General features: G+C 44.3%; 1 protein-coding gene across 1 annotated transcript in view; it reads left to right on the plus strand.

The window, feature by feature from the left end:
* Positions 1-9: 9 nt before the first annotated feature.
* The window catches only part of IGHMBP2 (immunoglobulin mu DNA binding protein 2), a 66,145-nt gene continuing 41,566 nt past the window's right edge, over positions 10-24,588 (plus strand). The window contains exons 1-7 of the mRNA XM_077288012.1: positions 10-94; positions 1,239-1,408; positions 6,218-6,410; positions 8,254-8,351; positions 8,576-8,739; positions 10,142-10,342; positions 24,040-24,187. Of these exons, the coding sequence (XP_077144127.1) occupies positions 24-94; positions 1,239-1,408; positions 6,218-6,410; positions 8,254-8,351; positions 8,576-8,739; positions 10,142-10,342; positions 24,040-24,187 (1,045 nt within the window). The 5' untranslated portion in view covers positions 10-23. The remainder of the gene's footprint in view (positions 95-1,238; positions 1,409-6,217; positions 6,411-8,253; positions 8,352-8,575; positions 8,740-10,141; positions 10,343-24,039; positions 24,188-24,588) is intronic.

The following is a 24,588-nucleotide window of genomic DNA, read 5'->3' on the forward strand; positions in this document are numbered from 1 at the left end:
TTCCTGGGAATAGCACTCATGTCATGGAGGAGTTTGTCAAAAATCAGCTGGAACTTTTGCAAGAGGAAAGAGAGGCGGAAATAGAAGAGACCAGGTACAGAACATTCTATCTTCTGCGCTGTGAGCTGTTTTACCCTCATCCGCACATACTTTCCTCAGATAGAAGAACCAGTAATTATCTGTTCTCAGTAACTGTATGTAGGGACGGGATCTGCAGTAATGGTGGCTATTGGTGTATAATCGCTCTCCTTCTACAGAAACCTTCCAGTCAGTTTTGTTGCTGGGCTGAGGCAGTCTGATGATAGGAACATTGCAGTTTGTTGCTAGGGATGTTGCAGCTTGTTTCTACTGATGTTGCTATGGATATTTCAGCTTGTTGCTAGGGCTATCACAGGCTGTTGCTCAGGATATTACAGGCTGTTGCTAGAGCTATTACTGGTTGTTCTTAGGGTTATTACAGGCTGTTGCTCGGGCTATTTCAGCTTGTTGCTAGGGCTATTACAGGCTGTTGCTCGGCATTTTACAGGCTGTTGCTAGGGCTATTACAGGCTGTTGCTAGGGCTATTACAGGCTGTTGCTCGGGCTATTACAGGCTGCTGCTAGGGATATTGCAGGCTGTTGCTAGGGATATTGCAGGCTGCTGCTAGGGATATTGCAGGCTGTTGCTAGGGATATTGCAGGCTGCTGCTAGGGATATTGCAGGCTGTTGCTAGGGATATTGCAGGCTGTTACTAGGGATATTGCAGGCTGTTACTAGGGATATTGCAGGCTGTTGCTAGGGATATTGCAGGCTGTTGCTAGGGCTATTTCAGCTTGTTGCTAGGGCTATTTCAGCTTGTTGCTAGGGCTATTACAGGCTGTTGCTAGGGCTATTACAGGCTGTTGCTCGGCATATTACAGGCTGTTGCTAGGGCTATTACAGGCTGTTGCTAGGGCTATTACAGGCTGTTGCCCGGCATTTTACAGGCTGTTGCTAGGGATATTACAGGCTGTTGCTCGGCATTTAACAGGCTGTTGCTAGGGATATTGCAGGCTGTTGCTATGGATATTGCAGACTATTCCAGCTGATATAAGGAGCTGCTAAGCAAGTGTAGGAGGCATTCTGTACTGTCAGATATGTACATTAGAGCCACAGTTATTCATCTTTTCCTATATTGAGTAGGACGTAAGCAAATGGCGAGATCTGCTCTCATGCTTCCACTCATCGCCATTAACCATGTGTTGTCTCTCCTGTGTAGAGTCTGGCAGGAGTCCGTCTCCCTAAAAGAATTACAGAGGAAAGGAGTCTGCTTACTGAAGCTGCAGGTAGCAAACCAAAGCACGGGGCTGTACGGACGCCTCCTCGTCAGCTTTACACCATGGAAGTATGGCGCCGAGTCCGTGCTACCCACTAACCGCTTTGGCTCAGGTAGCATTTGTATAACACTTTTATGTCTATGTGCATAATTCTACAAAAAAAAGTAAAAATAGACATTTTAGAATCAACACTGAATCAGGTCGGCTCTGTTCACATTTGTAGTCGGAGTTCAGGTTTTTTATTGCCATTTCTTTATTCTGATCCTCTCGAGTCGCACTTCAAAGGAGTCCAACAACTTGTGTCGATGCAAGTGGAGTTCAGTGCAGGCATGGCAAAATGTTGGGCCCTGATGGACGGGAGAATGGCTAACTTTGTTTAGAGTTTGTTGCCATGGAGATGCATAAGTCAGCATAGCAGCTGTTAACACAAAATGATGTATTTTCTTTCTAGTGTTTTGCACCTCTTCTTTGTGCCATATTCATCTTTTCATTTGCGCCTTTTTTTAAGTTAGTTTTATGTGTTTGTCTGTTTTGGGTTTTTTTAGTTCGCCACTTTGGGCAGAGTTTAGGGTTTCCAAATGTTTTCACTTGATTCATTTGCAACTCTTCAAAAATGTGTCACATATTTCTTCCAGTCCACCCTCCAAGTGATTTTATGCAGGACTGAATTTTTGGTGCACTTTTTGCAACATTTCAGCGAAACCTGTGACTTTTTATGCTGCAAACAAGCAAAACCTGTTAAAGACAAAAATAAAGAGTGTGTTTGATTTTGCAAAAAAATTGTGAACCCCGCTCACCATTTTGATGAATACACTTTTTATACTATATAAACAGCACCTATTCAGCTCTTTTACATCGATCAGGTAGGCAGACATGGTAATAAGCCATCTCTGCCTTATGTGTGGGGTGTCTGGCTGTGACTGACTTCCAGCTCCCCACTCCCGAAATATCACGATTTTGTGTAACTGCTTACTCTTTAGTGACATTTTTGAATGTCACTGCAGAGTAATCTGCAGACCGCCCATGAATATTAAGGGTATGTGCACACGTTGCGGATTTTGCTGCGGATCCGCAGCGTTTCTGCAGCTGCGGGTCCGCAGCAGTTTCCCATGAGTTTACAGTTCAATGTAAACCTATGGGAAACCGAAAACGCTGTGCCCATGCTGCGGAAAAAACCACGCGGGAACGCAGCGGTTTACATTCCACAGTATGTCTACGATTCTGCACACATAGGAATGCATTGATCCGCTTACTTCCCGCATGGGGCTGTGCCCACCATGCGGGAAGTAAGCGGATCATGTGCGGATGGTACCTGGGGTGGAGGAGAGGAGACTCTCCTCCAGGCCCTGGGAACCATATTTGTGTAAAAAAAAAAAAGAATTAAAATAAAAAATAATTATATACTCACCTCTCAACGCTGCACACGGCCGTCCGGTCGCAGGGTTGCTATGCGAGCAGGACTTGCGATGACGTTGCGGTCAAATGACCGTTACGTCACGAAGGTCCTTCTCGCGTAGCATCTTTGGAACCGGACCGCCGCATGCAGCGCCGAGGAGATCGGGACGTTGGAGGGTGAGTATAACCATTTTTTAATTATTTTTAACATTACTATTGATGCTGCATTTGCAGCATCAATAGTAAAACAAGTGCAGGAGTAAACCCGCAGCGGAAACCGCAAGACAAACTGCAATAAATCTGCAGGGATAACCGCAGCGGTTTTGCCCTGCAGATTTATCAAATCCGCTGCGGGAGAACCCGCAGAGGACCCTTCCTACGTGTGCACATAGCCTAAGGGTACCGTCACACAGTGCCATTTTCATCGCTACGACGGCACGATTCGTGACGTTCTAGCGATATCGTTACGATATCGTAGTGTCTGACACGCTACTGCGATCCGGAACCCCGCTGAGAATCGTACGTCGTAGCAGATCGTTTGAAACTTTCTTTCGTCGTCTAGTGTCCCGCTGTGGCGGCATGATTGCATCGTGTGAAAGGTTGTATACGATGTGCGCACAGTAACCAACGGCTTCTACATCGCAAATACGTCATGAAATTATCGCTCCAGCGCCGTGTATTGCGAAGTGTGACCGCTGTCTACGACGCTGGAGCGATAATCATACGACGCTGCAACGTCACGAATTGTGCCGTCGTAGCAATGAAAATGGCACTGTGTGACGGTACCCTTAGTCTCGCTTTCCTGAGCCATATGCTTGCTCAAATGCCCTATTATCTTTTTTGTGTAAATATAGTTATAGCAGTGTAGACTCCAGAACAAACCATTGATGGCTGAATGTGTTACATCAGAACTTCTGCGAGCTTTATAGTTCTACCCCAAAGGAAATATTATTTTTTTATACGGTATATAGATAGATATAAATATGTGAGTCAGATATATAATAATTGCTTTGCGTGTATAGACTACTGTATATGTATTTTCTTAATAAATTATTTACTGAGCAAAAAATGGTGTGGGGTCCCCCAAAATTTTATTAACCAGCAAAGGGAAAGTCGACAGCTGGAGGCATATATTTATAGTCTGGGAAGGGGGTAATACCCATGGAACTTTCCAGGCTATTAATATCAGCTCACAGCTGTATACTTGGCCTTTACTGGTTATTAAAATGGGGGACTCCCCCCCAAAATGTTGTAGGGTTTCCCTATAATTAATAACCAGCAAAGGCTAGGCAGACAGTTGTGGGCTGATATTAATAGCATAGAAAGGGGCCATGGATATTGGCCCCGTCCCAGACTAAAAACATGAGCTCTCAGCAGCCCCAGAAATCGCACATCCATAAGATGCGCCAAATCTGGCACTTAGCCTTGCGCTTTCCACTTGCCCTGCTGCAGTGGCAAGTGGGGTGATAGTATTGGAGTTGATGTCACCATTGTGTAGTCAGGTGACATCAAGCCCAGGGGTTAGTAATGGAGAGGTGGCTATAAGACGCCACAATTACTAACCCCATAGTAAAATTGTGAATAAAATAACACCCGCAATAATGTCCTTAATTTGAATGACACAGACTCCTTTGTTGACTTTATTTGTTAAACTAACCAATAACACTTATACTCATCTTACGCCCCATCCTCTGAAGCCAATGTCCCCTGTAAAACAATTAAAATAATAAACAGCCATATTCTTCACCTGTCCACCGAGAAAATGATAATCCAGTTGGGCCTCGACGAGTCTATCTCTGCTACATCTAGATGGCAGGCTGCATTGTTGCATGATGCTACTATACAGCATACCGTCCAGCAGAGACACTGAGCTGCGCGTGCATGTTCAGCTCAGTGCCTTGCGGTGTTGTGCTATCATTGAGCGAAGTTCATATCCAATTAATTTGTTTCACCTACCTGACGTCACCTCGAGCGTGTGAAAGTTTTCACTCTTGCGGCGCCGTCAGAAAGGCCATCAGAGTTCAAGGCTCACACTGACGTCAATGGGTGAAACAGTTCATTGCCTCTGAACTCCGATGCCTTTTCTGATGGCACTGCGAGTGTGAGAACGTTCTTACCCTCGCGGTGACGTCAGTGAGTTCAAAGGAGTTCATTGGATATGAACTCCGCTCAACTTTGGAATGTCACGAGGAGGCACTGAGCTAAGCAAACATGCGCAGCTCAGTGTCTCTGCTGGATGGCAGGCTATATAGTTGCATCATGCAACAATGCAACCTGCCATCTAGATGTAGCAGAGCTAGACCCGATGCTGGCCAATTGGATTAGTATCTTATCAGCGGGCATGTGAGGAATATGGTTGTTTATTATTTTAATTCTTTTACAGTGAACACTGTCTTCAGTGGATCGGACGTAAAGTGAGTATAAGTGTTTTTGGTTAATTTAAAATAAAAAAAGGAGTCTGTGTCATTTGTTCAAATAAAGGACTTTATTCTGGGTGTTATTTTTTTAGCAATTTGACTATAGGGCGTCTTATAGAAACCTCTCCATTACTAACCCCTGGGCTTGAAGTCATCTGACAATACAAAGGTGACATCAACCCCAATTCTGTCACCCCACTTGCCACTGCAACAGGGCAAGTGGATGGGCATTTTCTGGGGCAGCTGAGAGCTGATGTTTTTAGTCTGGGAGAGGACAATATCCATGGTCCCTTCCTAGGCTATTAATATCAGCCCGCAGCTGTCTGCCTAGACTTTTCTGGTTATTAATTATCGTATAGAGGGATCCTGCCTCATTTCGTTTGGAGGGGTCCCCCATTTTAATAGCCAGTAGAGGCTAAGTATACAGCTGTGAGCTGATATTAAACATCTGCCCCCAGCTGTCCGCTTTCCCTCTGCTGGTTAATAACATTTCTGGGGATCCCATGCCAGTTTTGTTGAAAAATAAGTTATTTAGTAATAAAATACATGTACATTAAGCTACACAAGCACTGTACTACCGTAATTATATGTCTTTATGTCGGGTTGTCAAGGTAATAGGTGTATAAAAATCGGACAGCAATTTCATTGTCCGAGTGCTATATGATTTTTTTTTTCTTGCATTCACTTGAATTGCCGAGTCTCTTCTGAGATATAAGGGCAATCCCAGCATGCTGCAATTTTTTTCTCAGCCTGATCTGAGCAAAAAATCGCAGCTGAGCAAAGACTCATAGAATAACATTAGGCCGAGTGCAATCTGAGTTTTCTTTATCTTATTGCATTTGTCCGTTTTTCTCACAAATGAGTATGAGCCCTAATATTTCAGCCCTGCTGTCACTCGAGGAGGAGAGCCCACCCTGCCAGAAATCAGGAAGCAAGGAGAATGCAGTGTTTTGAGCTGATCAACAAATAACTTAAGAATTACCCTTTAAGGATAGGTCATCTGTGCTAAAGTCCTGGAAAATAAAGTCTGTCATGCTGTTAGCATGTTAGAAATTCCTTGCATATAAAAAGCATAATTGGAGCCATGTCTTCTTTAATCTTGGTTGCAGGTGATATTGTTGGACTCTACGACTCTAGTGCCCCAAAAGAAGCCATCGCTACAGGGATCGTGTCCGGCATTACACAGAAGAGTATCAGTGTGGCCTTTGATGAAGCTAATAGTGAAACGTTAAATCTGGGCAGCGAGGCCAGCTATAGGCTCCTGAAATTAGCCAATGATGTCACCTATAAAAGGATCAAAAAGTAAGAACGGTGGGATTCTTAATGGTTTTTCTGGAAGCTTTTTAGGCTCTAAATAATGGAGTGTTAAAGGGAACCTGTCAGCAGGATTGTGCACAGTAACCTACAGTGTCAGGTTGGCGCCGTTATACTGATTACAATGATACCTGGTGATGAAATGAAATCTGTCTTGTGGTTGTTGTGTATTCTGTATTTTCAGTTTTGAGTTAATGATATGGTCGTGCTCTGGGGCGGCCTATGGGGGTCTTCATGTGGTGCTGATTAGGTATTCATCTGTATGGCTTCTACAGGTCACTGATCCCTCACTGACCTGCCCCCTAGTTTACATGATGAATATTATATGTACATACTGGAAAAAAAAACAAAAAACCTGCAGGCAGGTGCCAGCCTTGTCACCTGCGCTACCACATAATCACATGGTAACTGTGTTAATAAATGTGCTTGTGGTTGTCCTGATAGTATAAAAAACTAAAATGCATTTTAAAATGGTGCCCGCCGTGCCTGTGCAGTAGCAGCTATTGGTGTATATAGAGGTGATCGCCGAGAGCTGCTACTGCGCAGGCGGCGCCATTTATTTTATTCTCTAGCAACATGGTGCCACCGGTGCCTGCGCAATAGCAGCTCTAGGATTATTTTTATATACAGCAACGGCTGCTACTGCGCAGGAGCAGCGGGCACCATTTAAATTTTTTTTTGTAAAAAACTCAGGAAAACATAAAGCACATTTAATAACTGCACGGTAACCATGCGATTTTCAGTATGTACAGGTGTTCATTATGTAAACTAGGGGGCAGGTCAGTGAGGGATCAGTGACCTGTCAGGAGCCATACTGGTGAATATCTAATCAGCACCACATGAATCCCCCCACAGGCCGCCCCGGAGCACGAGCATATCATTAACTGAAAACTGACAATACAGATTACACAACAACCACAAGAGTGATTCCATCACCAGGTCTCATTGTAATCAGTATAACGGCGCCGACCTGACACTGCCTGTAGGTTACTGTGCACAATCCTGCTGACAGGTTCCCTTTAAAGGTTCCCCGATGCCCTCCAATGCAGCATTCACCTATATATGAGCAAATTCCCTGCCTAACCAGCCCTGTATAACATTATTGAGTGAAAATAAGTTATGAAAACAGCTTTTCTCATATCCCCTTTTCCTATGCTAATGAGGGCTTTGACTAGTTGATGTGGCATTAGTTCCCCAGACTAGTCAGCCCTCTTTTCATGTTACCACACCTCTGTGGGCGTGATAACATAATCTGCACGAGTGGCTCATCACCGCTCATGCAAATCTAGCGCATGCACGCCGCTCATTCCGGTAGTGTCGCTGGCTCCAGGTGTGCGCTTCCCGGCTTTAGAGGTGCTCTGCTCATGTTCAGAACTTTAGAAGATGGCTTCCGGTCATGCGCAGTGCACACCTCTGAAGCCGGGAAGCGTACACCTGGAGCCAGCGACACTACCGGAATGTGCGGCGTGCATGCGCTAGATTTGCATGAGCGGCCACAACGCCCAATCGACTAGTCAAAGCCCTCCTTACCTTAGGGAAAGTGGACATTCTAAAAGCTTTTTTTATACCTTCTTTTGACTCTGTCACATTATACAGGGCTGGTTAGGCAGGGAATTTGCTCATACACAGGTGGATGCTCGGCGTTGGAGGGCATGGGGGACCTGACAGGATCCCTTTAACGGAATGATTCCATGAAGAACATCTATCAGTGATTCACATTCCATTGCTCATAATACAATTCACCAATATAATATTTATTATGGCTCCAAACAGGCATTTACCTTTTTGCAGATTGGACTCTTTTTTATTCCCTGCGTTTGTTTTGCTGCAGGGCTTTGACTGCGTTGAATCAGTATCACTGTGGACCTGCCAGTGACTTGATAGATGTCCTCTTCTGTTCTTCTCAGCCTAATAGCATCACACCACCAGGTAAGATTATCTTGTTAAAGGGTGAAAAATAGGAAAATTTGTAATATGTCTTAGCAAAAAAATCTGCTTCGTTCTCATTGAGGACACATCATTCATTCTCAAAACTATAATTCCTTGGGTAAAATCTGTATTACAATATTCCAGCTGCTGCCGTAAACCTTCACACATTAAGCCTAAACGCTTCATTTTCAGTCTTGTGTTCCGTTTTTGTCTCATGCCTTCAGGACCGGTGGAATTTCTCAATCCAAGCTTGGACAATTCACAGAAGGAGGCTGTTGTTTTCTCCCTCAGTCAGAGAGAAGTTGCTATTATTCACGGACCCCCTGGTACCGGCAAGACAACTACGGTGGTGGAAATTATCTTGCAAGCTGTGAAGCAAGGACTGAAGGTGAGAAGAACGCTGTCACTGCAGTTATCAGGACATTGCGTTCTGGGTTGTCCACAGCTCTGCTCGGTAATTTCATTCTGATTTCTAGCACTTTTCATTAGGACACCTGCGGTGAAGAAATGACAAAAATGTTGTTTGTTGGAACGTCAGTCGTAGGCCTGGTAATTGTATGTTCTCACTAAAGAGCAAGTGCTCTTTTAGTTGACGGCATGGCTTAACATATTGTCTGGGCTTCAAAGGCTGCCCTTGATCTCTCAGAGAGTGGCACAATCCAGCTAACCAAGGACTTATCATGATCTGTAGTCCTATGTAAGCTGCAGCCCCCAGGAAATGTTAGTGTGACTTAGAGGTCAACCTGAGAGCCAATACTTACTGACCGGACCACGGGCAGCAGCGATCAGACACTGGCCCAATTTCTTCAGCCAGGTAAGGTTTGCTCTGAATAGCTGCAGTGTTGCCGGCTGGGGACCATGCGGCTTGGGTGACTAGTCCAAGAGGTCTGTCCCCCACCCTGCTCTTCCTGAAGAGAGACCCATCAGTCTATGGGGGTAGGGTGGGGAGAAGCAGTCCAGGACTGGCCTCTTTGACTAGTCACCCATTCCACATGGTCCCTCATCAGGGACCATATATGTACAGTATATTATTATTTTTTTCACTATGGGGTTGGCCAACCATAACTTACCTTCTATTCTATAGGTGATACGTTTCTGATTATTTGTGTTCGTACTGCTGAAACCTCCGCAATCCCTAAAATGGGGCCATCAAGTCCCCCCATTTAAACGGAGGAATGGTTAAGCAATCACACTGCATTTATTATCTATGGGACTAATGGAGACAGACAATTCATAGAGTATTGGTGCCCACATAGAACCATCTCCGAAGCCTCATTCTTAGATCGGTGGGGGTCTCAGCAGTTGGATCCTTAGCGACTTATCCTGCAAATAGATGATAAGTTGTTGTGGTTGGCCAAACCCTTTCACTTATATTTTATTTATGCCTTTTTTGGGAAAAAAGAGCCAAACGTATACTGCGCTATTGCATGCAAAATATTACATCTGCTAATGTCTACTATTATACACTAACAATGCCTAAAAATGGGATGTTTATCTTATGCCAAAATGATAGATTCTGTTTTCTACCCGGAGAACATACGCCAATGAGTTGCTAACATATACAGTACATTGAGTTTTTTAATGTTTTTGCAGGGATTGCGGTCTCTTATATACTGAAAAATATTTTAAAAAACAGTGGCGTGTGAGGAATAAAGCAGCATGAGTGGTATTATGGATGATTGAGTCCACGCAGGGCTGTTTTTTTTTTTCAGTTCAGTTTTGCCATATTTGTTACAGAAAACGGCAGCACAAATGGCGCCACACTTTGGCATTTCTTCTTCTTTTCCAAGGTCCTTTGCTGCGCTCCATCTAACGTAGCTGTGGACAACCTGGTGGAGCGGTTGTCTGTGTATAAAGAGAAGATCTTGCGCCTCGGTCACCCGGCGAGACTCCTGGAATCCTTGCAGCATCATTCCCTGGACGCGGTTTTGGCTCGGAGTGATAATGCACAGCTTGTGGCTGACATCCGAAAAGATATTGACCTGACCTTTGTAAGTGTATGAAGAGGTTCTTGAGTAAGTCGAGGTTCTTGAGTAAGTCGAGGTTCTTGATTAGGTCGAGGTTCTTGAGTAAGTCGAGGTTCTTGATTAGGTCGAGGTTCTTGAGTAAGTTGAGGTTCTTGATTAGGTCGAGGTTCTTGATTAGGTCGAGGTTCTTGAGTAAGTCGAGGTTCTTGATTAAGTCGAGGTTCTTGAGTGAGTCGAGGTTCTTGATTAAGTCGCCACCCGGCCTCCGGCTCTATCACACTTTTCACTATTTCTAGTAATCTTGTTTTAACATTTCTGAAAATATATAATGTTTACTATCCTATTCTGTTATTGCGGGGCCATTGCTGGAGTTTACTGCTTTCATCCATTCTTGTTTATAGATGGTGTATTTGCTCTTATTAATCACAGTATTGCTATAGCTGATGTGTTATTTGTTCTATCATTTCACTTTCTTCTCTTCCGTCTGCTCTAATGACATCCCATTAGGCTTTATTCACATGCAGCAGATTTGTTGCAGTCGTTTTTGCAACTTAACCCACATAAATGGAACTGATTTTGTTTCTGGAGCAAGAACGTGGATTTCTACAGCTGGTATTCAGATGGAATCTGCAATATGTGAATATAGCCTTAGAGTAAGCGTCATTCATTTTTATTTCATTAATCTATAATACACATGATAATAAGCAATTTTGTAATCTATCTTATCAGGGAAATCTGCTTCTTTCTCCTCCTGGACTGATCATTCACTCTCAGTTCAGGGGTAAGACCTGTATTCAGGGAAGACAGATGTTCACATTACTGAGATAGGAGATGGCAGTTAGTGCTTTTAAAACTCTATGAATCTTGAAGAAGGAGCTAGAGGCCGACACAGGCATTCTGCTGCAAGATTTACAGTTCTCCATAGATTGTTATGAGTGAGTGCTAATCCTCCTTTCCTATCTCAGTAACGGGAAAGTCTGTCTTCATTGAATACAGATTTTACCCTTTAAAGGGAACCTGTCAGCAGGATTGTGCTGAGTAAGCTACAGACAAATTGGAAGAAAAACAAGGAAAGATTTTGGCACAGCCATCCCGTGATTAACAGGTAAATTCTTTATTGGGAAGTACGGTAGTTAAAACATTAAAAGGCGAGGCTTCATACCTGACACGTTTTTGGTGTTTGGAACACCTTTAGTCTTAGCCTATGACTAAGGGTGTTCCAAACACCAGAAACGTGTCAGATATGAAGCCTCGCCTTTTAATGTTTTAACTACTTCCCAATAAAGAATTTACCTATTAATCCCGGGATGGCTGTGCCAAAATTTCCCCGTTCTTCCAATTTTCCTCTGATCACCAGTGGAAATGGCTCCTTCTGTAGGAACTCCAGATTGATTCCTACTGGCATACTTCCTATGTGGTAAGCTCCTTCATCCCTCTCCCTCCTGCTTTCCTATTGTTAACCTACAGACAGCGTCAGGTCGGCACAGTTATACTGATTACAGTGATACCTGGTGATGAAATCCGTCTTGTGGTTGTTTAATCTCTCATGTCAGTTAATGATATGCTCGTGCTACGGGGCGACCTGTGGGGGTCTTCATGTGGTGGTGATTAGGTATTCACCAGTATGGCTCCTGACAGGTTACTGATCCCTCACTGACCTGCCCCCTAGTTTACATACTGAATACCGTTATTATATATATTGAAAAAAAAATAATCACCTTCGTCAGGCGTCAGCGGCATCGCCTGCGCTGCAGCATGATCGCATGTATAACATGCTATTAATTATTTTATTTGCTGGTATAAATAAATTCAGAAAAAAAAAAAATCTGTCTCAAAATGGCGCCAGCCGTGCCTGTGCAGTAGTGTCAATCGGCGATCCAATAGAGGTTACTGTGCAGCCGCCATCTTGCTAGGGAAAAAAAATTGTCTCCACTGAGATGGCGCTGGCGGCCCCTGTGCAGTAGCGTCTATCGGATCGCCGATAGACGCTACTGCACAGGCGCGGCCGGCGCCATTTGAGACAGAATTTTTTTGTAATGAATTTTATTTATACCAGCTAATAAAATAATTTAATGCATATTATAGATGCGATCATGCTGCAGCTTTTTTTTTCCAATATATATATAATATTCAGTATATAAACTAGGGAGCAGGTCAGTGAGGGATCAGTGACCTGTCAGCAGTCTGCATTATGAATGCCTAATCGGAGCACCACATGAAGCCCCCCGCACAGGCAGCCCCGGAGCACGAGCATATCATTAACGCAAAACTGAAAATAAAGATTACACAACAACCACAAGACGGATTTCATCACCAGGTATCAGTGTAATCAGTATAACGGCACCGACCTGACACTGTCTGTAAGTTACTGTGCACAATCCTGCTGACAGGTTCCCTTTAATGGAGAAGTTTGAGAATAAATGATAAGTCCAGGAGACAAGGAGGAGAAAAAAGAGGATTCCTTTAATAAGGTGTATTAAAAAGATTCTTATTTTCACCTGTAATATTGATTCATGAAAGAAAAGAAAATTATGGTTACTCTAGAAAGGAGTTTTCTGTTTTCATAGTTTAAGGCCTCATTCACACGTCAGTTTTTTTTTTCCACGTACAAGAAAAACTGACCCGAGTTTCATCAGTGATTTTGGTCAAAGTTTCATCCGTTTTTTTCAGAGTTTCGTCTGAGTTTCATCAGTTTGTCCCATAAGTAAAAAAAAAAACGTTTCTCCACCGTCTGTCTAACCGTCCAGGAAATCAGAGTGTGGCCCAACTTGTTCACGGACCCATAGACTTGCATTGCCTATTTTGATCCGATACTTGGTTGACAATTGGACGTGTCTCCTCTATTTTGATGGGGGATCCCTGGTTGGCACATCATCAGAGCTGGCTGGGTGCTCATTCCGATAGCTAAGCCAGCCCCCTTCTCAGTCTGCAGATCAGGTGTGATGGAGAAGGACACTGGCTTATCTAGCTGAGCCGTCACACAGCCCCCGTCACAGAGAGCACAGATGACAATCTCCCGGGACAGATGGAAAAAGTAGAGCTGACACGTCTGAAAACAGAGGCCGTCATTGGGATCTCCGTGGACATTTAGAAGTAAAATGTAAGAAATGAGCTGGAGCCAATGTTGGTACAAGTGCAATGTGTAGGAGCACAATCGCACTGTGGCCATTAGTAAACATGTGACATAAATTCCCCTTAAAATTCTTAAATATTTTATTAGAGTATATAATAAAAATACCACTTCCCAGTGTAAAACAGAAAAAAGGAAAAATGTTGCAAAAAAAGACTCAAAAAAACTCTACTACTAGGTGCACCTACCCTAGTAATATCCCTTCACTCTCCTGCTATCCCTGCCTGGCAGTGGAGGTTGGCACCCTGATAGAGTATTTGGCGCCCCCACTCCGCGGCGGCTGTGACCTGCTGACCCTATAATATATCTAGCCAGCTGCAGGTAAGAAAACAATAAGCAAATAAAAGTGATGAAGAAAGCAGGAGTGAAACAAATTAGGTGCACACTAGGAGAAAAAAGCTATCAATCCTTCATATCAAACAGCCCCACTCAGGACAAGAACACTAAGGATGTAAGGCCAAACTGGCTAATAAACATTAGGTACTAGTCCTCCGCACCATCCAACAAGCACATATAGGATGGTGTATACGAAGATAGTGGGTAAATTGAAGGATAATTAAATATAGTTTAAATGACCTGGTTAGGTCCAAATGGAAAACTGTACATGCCCACGCTAGCTGACATATATTATTTAATACTACTCAAAGTAATTGCATGTAGAGATAAATACATAATATTACAGGGGCGCCTGCATTGAAGAACATCAGATAGGTGCCGCAGGCAGTATTAGCAGGTAGTCAGCATCTACGTTTAGACACAGTACAGTGGACCCATACACATAATTGATACACAAGACAACCAAGAAAGATAAAGATGTTGTCCCCAAAACAGGACACTTAGCTGTCAGTGGAACGCCCCGACGCGTTTCCCCGTCATACGGTTCCTCAGGGGGCAAAGAATGGATACAAGACAACCGGAGGTCAATGATGCAGGTGCCCTGATAACGGGACAGACCTGATTGAATCCCTAGAGAGGGGACTTATATAGTGAAAAACAACTCCCACTCACAAATCACCATAGGTGTTAAAAGTCCCTCCTCTCCCCAAGTTTCCGTAAGGCACTAAGTGTGGTACCGCCCACAGATGTGGCCACATGGTGTGTGCCAAATGATAGACACATGTCCTATTTAGTCAGGGGGCTCCCACCCCCCCCATATCACAAACGGATCATAAATGACACAAGCAGATGACATACCGTACTAGGCATTAAATGCCGCATGAATACAATTCCACGTGAAACACGCTGGACGCCGCCATTACAGACATCAGGACGCCAGATAGCACATAAGCGCATGCGTGCAATCCCTCTACAGATCCGGGGAAGCGGTATCCCACTAATGATAGAGCAAAAAGGTCAGCGCCGGAATGCGAGCTGGACGCCGCCATGTTTGGTGTGATAGACAACACCGCGCATGCGCCCAGTCTCAGAGGCAACTACAGAGAGTCCTGAAACAATATAGAGTAAACCAGTGCGCGTGCGCCATCCGTAAATACAAAAGATCGGCGCAAACACATAGGGATAAAGAAATAAGACCCCACTGGCGGACACAAAGGAGGATAAATCATATAAATATAAATATAAGGCAAAAATACCTGTACGGTAATGGCGATAGGGAGAAGGATTCAATTGGATGTTGGTCCAGATGGACAACTACAGACAAGCTGTAGAAAAATATAGTATAGCGGTTCAGAGTCCGATAGTCCCATGGTTCACACACCATGGGTCACGCGCAGACAAATAAAATTATTAGTGTATGGTAAAATAGAGGGAAGTTGCTGTCCTACAGGAAACACGTATAGGAAAGGGACTCATTCAAGCCTCTCGGTGACATTGACTGCATACGGAAAATCCATTCCGCCTCCCGTTTAAGAAGTGCTTGATCAAAGTTACCTCCTCGAACCCTCGGTTTCAACAATTCAATCATGCATAGAGTGATCCCCTTAGGGGTTCCCCCATGTACCTGATTAACATGTCGGGCAAGCGGAGTGTCCCTATTATGTCTAATGTCACCGAGATGCTCCCCAAACCTAATTCTTAGCTCCCTTTTGGTCTTGCCAATATAATCCAGTGGGCAAGGGCAAGTGATCTTATATACTACACCCATGGATCTACAGTTGCCAAAATCTCTTATGTCAAAACATCTGCCATTAGCCGCACTGGTAAAACATTTGGTCTGTCTGACATATTGGCACTTAGAACATTTACCACACTTAAAAAAGCCCAGCGGTCTCCTTTCAAGCCACGTACCCGCACCCTGCGGTTTCTGATACAGGCTGTGTACTAAGCGGTCCCCAATTGATTTCCCCCTTCTGTATGTAACACTAGGTATGGGGGGAATAAGATTCTCAAGATGGGGATCAGCTAGGAGTACACCCCAGTGCCTTTTGATGATCTGATAGACTTTGTCAGACTGATTGTCAAATGTCCCAATAAGCCTGACCAGGTCTGAGGCCTCCCCAGGTTTCTCCCGAGTTCTCAGTAGGGTTGACCTATCACTGCCAAGCGCTTCTCTATAAGATTTTATGAGAACCTCAGAGGGATACCCTCTCTCCCTGAATCTGCGGTGCAAATCACCAGCTTGGTTTTTAAACGAATCTATCTCGGAGCAGTTCCTGCGAATCCGCAGAAACTGTCCCTTGGGTATACCACGTTTAAGGGGTGTCGGGTGGTGGCTATGCCACTGCAAGAGACTATTTGTTGCGGTCGGTTTTCGATAGGTGTTAGTGCTTATGCCCCCATCTTTATTCTTTAAGATGTTGAGGTCCAGGAAAGCAATAGTGTGCTCGTGATGCTCAGACGTGAATCTCATCCCAATCCTGTTGATGTTTATCTCTCTCACAAACCTTTCAAAGTCAGCCCCTGGGCCAGACCAAAGAACAAAAATATCGTCAATGTATCTGGCCCAGAGGCCGATAAAGGGCTGCCACCACCTATCCTCATCCGGAAAAATAAAGGTTTCCTCCCACCAGCCCAGGAACAGATTAGCATACGTGGGGGCACAAGGGCTCCCCATTGCTGTACCCCTGAGCTGGTGGAAGTACTTACCATTAAAGATGAAGAAATTCCGGGTGAGGGTAAAAAGAAGAAGCTGCTGAACAAAATGATTGTGCTCAGTACATTCAATGGCACGTGTCCTCAAATAATGATCAACAGCCTCAATGCCAATGTCATGGGGGATGCTGCTATACAGCGCCTCCACGTCAATGGAGGCCAATATCATGTGTGGTTCTACAACAACATCCTCCAATAAGCCAAGTAGGTGCAGTGTATCCCTCACATATGAGGGAAGTGACTGAACAAAGGGTCTTAGGATCTGGTCTATATAAATACCAATGTTCTGAGATATGGAGTCGATACCTGCCACAATTGGACGGCCTTTAAGCGGGTCAAGGCCCTTGTGCACCTTCGGGAGGGCATAGAAGGTCGGGACACTTGGGAAAGAAGGAGCAAGGAAAGAGTATTCGTTTTTGGATATCAACTTTCTATCCATGGCACGATCAAGTATAGCCATCAGCTCTTCTGAGTAGTTTTTCGTGGGATCACCCGGTAGAATTTCATAGGTTTGATGGTCATTAAGGAGTGTATAACACATCTGAAGATATTTAGAGTGATCAAGAATAACAAGGTTTCCACCTTTGTCAGATGCTTTGAAAATCAAATTATTATTTTTTTCCAGCCTCTTTAAGGCAATGGACTCATTTGTTGATAGATTTTGATCCCCATATCCATCCCACAGATGTGGCCACATGGTGTGTGCCAAATGATAGACACATGTCCTATTTAGTCAGGGGGCTCCCACCCCCCCCATATCACAAACGGATCATAAATGACACAAGCAGATGACATACCGTACTAGGCATTAAATGCCGCATGAATACAATTCCACGTGAAACACGCTGGACGCCGCCATTACAGACATCAGGACGCCAGATAGCACATAAGCGCATGCGTGCAATCCCTCTACAGATCCGGGGAAGCGGTATCCCACTAATGATAGAGCAAAAAGGTCAGCGCCGGAATGCGAGCTGGACGCCGCCATGTTTGGTGTGATAGACAACACCGCGCATGCGCCCAGTCTCAGAGGCAACTACAGAGAGTCCTGAAACAATATAGAGTAAACCAGTGCGCGTGCGCCATCCGTAAATACAAAAGATCGGCGCAAACACATAGGGATAAAGAAATAAGACCCCACTGGCGGACACAAAGGAGGATAAATCATATAAATATAAGGCAAAAATACCTGTACGGTAATGGCGATAGGGAGAAGGATTCAATTGGATGTTGGTCCAGATGGACAACTACAGACAAGCTGTAGAAAAATATAGTATAGCGGTTCAGAGTCCGATAGTCCCATGGTTCACACACCATGGGTCACGCGCAGACAAATAAAATTATTAGTGTATGGTAAAATAGAGGGAAGTTGCTGTCCTACAGGAAACACGTATAGGAAAGGGACTCATTCAAGCCTCTCGGTGACATTGACTGCATACGGAAAATCCATTCCGCCTCCCGTTTAAGAAGTGCTTGATCAAAGTTACCTCCTTGAAGGTAAGGACCTTGAAGGGTATCATGCCCTTGTGGGCCTTCTACAGGAGAACGAGAGAGGGAGAGGGGAAGGACCCTTTACATCTTTGAGGAAGAGGAGCAAGAGAATGCCACCTATAAATGATCTCACCAGTGTGGACATCTTTGTCAAACTTGTTGAGGCAGATCTTTGCAAGATCTCTAATAACCATGGATATGGGGATCAAAATCTATCAACAAATGAGTCCATTGCCTTAAAGAGGCTGGAAAAAAATAATAATTTGATTTTCAAAGCATCTGACAAAGGTGGAAACCTTGTTATTCTTGATCACTCTAAATATCTTCAGATGTGTTATACACTCCTTAATGACCATCAAACCTATGAAATTCTACCGGGTGATCCCACGAAAAACTACTCAGAAGAGCTGATGGCTATACTTGATCGTGCCATGGATAGAAAGTTGATATCCAAAAACGAATACTCTTTCCTTGCTCCTTCTTTCCCAAGTGTCCCGACCTTCTATGCCCTCCCGAAGGTGCACAAGGGCCTTGACCCGCTTAAAGGCCGTCCAATTGTGGCAGGTATCGACTCCATATCTCAGAACATTGGTATTTATATAGACCAGATCCTAAGACCCTTTGTTCAGTCACTTCCCTCATATGTGAGGGATACACTGCACCTACTTGGCTTATTGGAGGATGTTGTTGTAGAACCACACATGATATTGGCCTCCATTGACGTGGAGGCGCTGTATAGCAGCATCCCCCATGACATTGGCATTGAGGCTGTTGATCATTATTTGAGGACACGTGCCATTGAATGTACTGAGCACAATCATTTTGTTCAGCAGCTTCTTCTTTTTACCCTCACCCGGAATTTCTTCATCTTTAATGGTAAGTACTTCCACCAGCTCAGGGGTACAGCAATGGGGAGCCCTTGTGCCCCCACGTATGCTAATCTGTTCCTGGGCTGGTGGGAGGAAACCTTTATTTTTCCGGATGAGGATAGGTGGTGGCAGCCCTTTATCGGCCTCTGGGCCAGATACATTGACGATATTTTTGTTCTTTGGTCTGGCCCAGGGGCTGACTTTGAAAGGTTTGTGAGAGAGATAAACATCAACAGGATTGGGATGAGATTCACGTCTGAGCATCACGAGCACACTATTGCTTTCCTGGACCTCAACATCTTAAAGAATAAAGATGGGGGCATAAGCACTAACACCTATCGAAAACCGACCGCAACAAATAGTCTCTTGCAGTGGCATAGCCACCACCCGACACCCCTTAAACGTGGTATACCCAAGGGACAGTTTCTGCGGATTCGCAGGAACTGCTCCGAGATAGATTCGTTTAAAAACCAAGCTGGTGATTTGCACCGCAGATTCAGGGAGAGAGGGTATCCCTCTGAGGTTCTCATAAAATCTTATAGAGAAGCGCTTGGCAGTGATAGGTCAACCCTACTGAGAACTCGGGAGAAACCTGGGGAGGCCTCAGACCTGGTCAGGCTTATTGGGACATTTGACAATCAGTCTGACAAAGTCTATCAGATCATCAAAAGGCACTGGGGTGTACTCCTAGCTGATCCCCATCTTGAGAATCTTATTCCCCCCATACCTAGTGTTACATACAGAAGGGGGAAATCAATTGGGGACCGCTTAGTACACAGCCTGTATCAGAAACCGCAGGGTGCGGGTACGTGGCTTGAAAGGAGACCGCTGGGCTTTTTTAAGTGTGGTAAATGTTCTAAGTGCCAATATGTCAGACAGACCAAATGTTTTACCAGTGCGGCTAATGGCAGATGTTTTGACATAAGAGATTTTGGCAACTGTAGATCCATGGGTGTAGTATATAAGATCACTTGCCCTTGCCCACTGGATTATATTGGCAAGACCAAAAGGGAGCTATGAATTAGGTTTGGGGAGCATCTCGGTGACATTAGACATAATAGGGACACTCCGCTTGCCCGACATGTTAATCAGGTACATGGGGGAACCCCTAAGGGGATCACTCTATGCATGATTGAATTGTTGAAACCGAGGGTTCGAGGAGGTAACTTTGATCAAGCACTTCTTAAACGGGAGGCGGAATGGATTTTCCGTATGCAGTCAATGTCACCGAGAGGCTTGAATGAGTCCCTTTCCTATACGTGTTTCCTGTAGGACAGCAACTTCCCTCTATTTTACCATACACTAATAATTTTATTTGTCTGCGCGTGACCCATGGTGTGTGAACCATGGGACTATCGGACTCTGAACCGCTATACTATATTTTTCTACAGCTTGTCTGTAGTTGTCCATCTGGACCAACATCCAATTGAATCCTTCTCCCTATCGCCATTACCGTACAGGTATTTTTGCCTTATATTTATATTTATATGATTTATCCTCCTTTGTGTCCGCCAGTGGGGTCTTATTTCTTTATCCCTATGTGTTTGCGCCGATCTTTTGTATTTACGGATGGCGCACGCGCACTGGTTTACTCTATATTGTTTCAGGACTCTCTGTAGTTGCCTCTGAGACTGGGCGCATGCGCGGTGTTGTCTATCACACCAAACATGGCGGCGTCCAGCTCGCATTCCGGCGCTGACCTTTTTGCTCTATCATTAGTGGGATACCGCTTCCCCGGATCTGGAGAGGGATTGCACGCATGCGCTTATGTGCTATCTGGCGTCCTGATGTCTGTAATGGCGGCGTCCAGCGTGTTTCACGTGGAATTGTATTCATGCGGCATTTAATGCCTAGTACGGTATGTCATCTGCTTGTGTCATTTATGATCCGTTTGTGATATGGGGGGGGTGGGAGCCCCCTGACTAAATAGGACATGTGTCTATCATTTGGCACACACCATGTGGCCACATCTGTGGGCGGTACCACACTTAGTGCCTTACGGAAACTTGGGGAGAGGAGGGACTTTTAACACCTATGGTGATTTGTGAGTGGGAGTTGTTTTTCACTATATAAGTCCCCTCTCTAGGGATTCAATCAGGTCTGTCCCGTTATCAGGGCACCTGCATCATTGACCTCCGGTTGTCTTGTATCCATTCTTTGCCCCCTGAGGAACCGTATGACGGGGAAACGCGTCGGGGCGTTCCACTGACAGCTAAGTGTCCTGTTTTGGGGACAACATCTTTATCTTTCTTGGTTGTCTTGTGTATCAATTATGTGTATGGGTCCACTGTACTGTGTCTAAACGTAGATGCTGACTACCTGCTAATACTGCCTGCGGCACCTATCTGATGTTCTTCAATGCAGGCGCCCCTGTAATATTATGTATTTATCTCTACATGCAATTACTTTGAGTAGTATTAAATAATATATGTCAGCTAGCGTGGGCATGTACAGTTTTCCATTTGGACCTAACCAGGTCATTTAAACTATATTTAATTATCCTTCAATTTACCCACTATCTTCGTATACACCATCCTATATGTGCTTGTTGGATGGTGCGGAGGACTAGTACCTAATGTTTATTAGCCAGTTTGGCCTTACATCCTTAGTGTTCTTGTCCTGAGTGGGGCTGTTTGATATGAAGGATTGATAGCTTTTTTCTCCTAGTGTGCACCTAATTTGTTTCACTCCTGCTTTCTTCATCACTTTTATTTGCTTATTGTTTTCTTACCTGCAGCTGGCTAGATATATTATAGGGTCAGCAGGTCACAGCCGCCGCGGAGTGGGGGCGCCAAATACTCTATCAGGGTGCCAACCTCCACTGCCAGGCAGGGATAGCAGGAGAGTGAAGGGATATTACTAGGGTAGGTGCACCTAGTAGTAGAGTTTTTTTGAGTCTTTTTTTGCAACATTTTTCCTTTTTTCTGTTTTACACTGGGAAGTGGTATTTTTATTATATACTCTAATAAAATATTTAAGAATTTTAAGGGGAATTTATGTCACATGTTCATTTTGATTTCCCTTGTGTATTAAATTGTTTTTCTTTATGCTTTACGCCATTAGTAAACATAACCTGGATAAAAACAGATGGGCTAATGCCCTGCACTAAGTAATAGTACATGTAAATAGGGGGCTTAGTTGTCGCTATTTTGAAAGCAAGAATGCCATCCCACTGCGCCAAGGTGTATCTAATCAGGATGGTCCTATTTTAGAATTTTATTTCCTATTTATCGTATTTGGAAATAAATTTATATTGGTAAATGTAAAATATTTGTAAAAGCCGAGTCCCTGTTATAGATTGGGCAACAACTTTAATTTAAAAAAAATAAAGTTATTGTATCAGATGTTATATTTTTCTATGAATGTAAACTCAGAATATTTGATAATTCAGCACCTAGCGGTTCCCATTGGCAGGGATGCCATTTATGATATCTGGGCTTGATACTTTGGAGCGGTCAGGGCCCCCTTAAAGGTCTAAACTACATCTATTACCTTATTAGTTAGATTACATCCATTACATAAATACATTACTGAATCTGTGCGCCGCCCTAGGGGGATGGAAGGAGGAATAATGCCACCTTTAGGGACACTTTAAGGCCCAATGCAATAAATTAAGAGAGTATCTGGGGAGAGGGAAAGAAGATGAATCTATGTGCTCCACGTTTGCCCATTACTGGCTGTTAAGTATAGGGGTGCGTGTTCCTTGTAGCGACTTTTAGCTGGTGTATGGCCGGTGACCAATAAGTGTAAAGTGTCCCATACAAATGCCATTAAAGACCACCAAACCCACCGATATCAGCAGGATCGACCAACAGTCTATTGTTTATGGGGGTCTGCCAACTGTACCCCGACAGATGATGTTGGGGAAGAGAATGATCCTACCTGCTGAATCTCAATGTCCAATCTTTTTAAGGCTATGTGCACACGTCAAGGATTTGGTGCAGACATTTCTGCACCATTTCTGCATCACTTGGCAGGAAAAACACTGCGTAAAATAGGCAGATTTTTGCTGCTTTTTTTACATGCTTTTTTGGTGCAGATTATTCCCCACTCATTAGTATTGTCACAGATGTATCAGAGGCTGCAGACCGTTTTAGTGCATCTGTCAGCAGAAGGTCTCAGCAGTCTGCTTTGCAGACTTCTGCCTGGTCCTTCTGACGCTAGGACCAAGTGGTCACCTCCCCCGCCTCTAATGGTCACATCTGGATCTGGGTGTTTATAACTCCCAACTTGCTGTTGGGAGTTGCCTGTGATATTTCTATTTGCACTTCCCTGTTGAGGCTTGGAGGTGTAGCAGTCCGCAATCGGCCTCTTTGGAGTTTGCAGGATGTTGGTGTTTCTCTCTGAGTGTTCCCTTGTTTTGTGCATCCTAGCTGTCTTTAGCGGTAGTGAGGATTGACTAGCGCTTATCCTTTCATTCCTGGTGCAGGGCTTATCGCCAAGATCAGCCAGGGATTAGGTATCCTGCTCGGCGATAGGTGCAGAACCTATATAGGGACGATAGGACAGAGGGTGACTTTAGATCTGCCTATGGGCCTCCACTTCCCCCTTCCCTAGTGTTTGGTTCCCTTTCCCTTATCCCGTTGTGTTGCACTTAGCCTTTCCTACACGTTGCGTGACAAGTATGGGTGAAATCTGCAGCAAAACACTGAAAGAATTGACACGTGGCAGATATAAATCTGCAGGGGAAAATAAGCAACGTGTGCATGAGATGTCAGGATTCTCATTCACTTTGCTGGCATCTGGAAACCATTTAGGTTTTGTGACATCTGCACAGAAAAAACTGCAACAGAAATGACACAAATCTGCAACATGTGCACAGGCCCTGAGAAGGAAGTAAGAGTAGAGGAAGGAGCTTCTACCTGAGGCAGATACTGTCTTGTGGAGATCACAGGAGCACTTGGCCTTGTATTCCTGTGTACTGAGATGTCTCGGAGAACAAATATTTTGTCAACACTTATTTAATGTTTATGAGGGGTCTCAAGCCCCCTTTAATGGATGTACTGTCAAGCTGCTAAATAGCCAATAAATGCTGCAGTGGGAGCAAATACCTGCAGTGGCCCTTAAGGGGTTAAGAGTCTGTGGCTCCTGCACTGATATACCATCATATTCTCTAACAGAACAAGACATTTTCATCATTTGATTTTATGATTTTTTTTTTGTATCCTTTTATTTAAAAGGCAAAAATGAAGAAACTGCAGAACCGAGATGAAAAGAGCAACTTCAGAAGCGAGATCAGAGCCCTGAGAAAAGAGCTGAAGGAGCGGGAGGAGGCCGCCATGGTGGAGACATTGAAAAATGCCAACGTCATCCTGGCCACCACCACAGGTCAGTGAGACTCGGCAGCCAAGGACGATCTGTTCTGCTTTAATCAGATTTTCTGCTGTTTCTAGAGGACGTCTTACTGGTATCAAGGCCTATGATTCACACAGTATGCCGCTAATGGTACAGCATGGCTATAAGTAGAGCGTGCTTCTGTGAGTCATCTGCCATTCAAAAAACTGTGCTGCAAGATGCACTCTCCATAAGGCAATGGCATAAATAGCAATTCCTTACTATATTGCACAAGCTAGCAATAAATCTTCAAGGATGTTCTCAAATGTAAAGGGAATCTGTCAGCAGTTTGTGTATGTAATCTGAGAGCAGCATGGTGTAGGGACTGAGATTCTAATCCCAGTGATGTGTCACTTACTTGGCTGCCTGTTGTAGTTTCAATAAAGTTAAAGGGA

The sequence above is a fragment of the Ranitomeya variabilis genome, chromosome 2 (genome assembly GCF_051348905.1).
Source record: "Ranitomeya variabilis isolate aRanVar5 chromosome 2, aRanVar5.hap1, whole genome shotgun sequence".
NCBI classification, from domain to species: Eukaryota; Metazoa; Chordata; class Amphibia; order Anura; family Dendrobatidae; genus Ranitomeya; species Ranitomeya variabilis.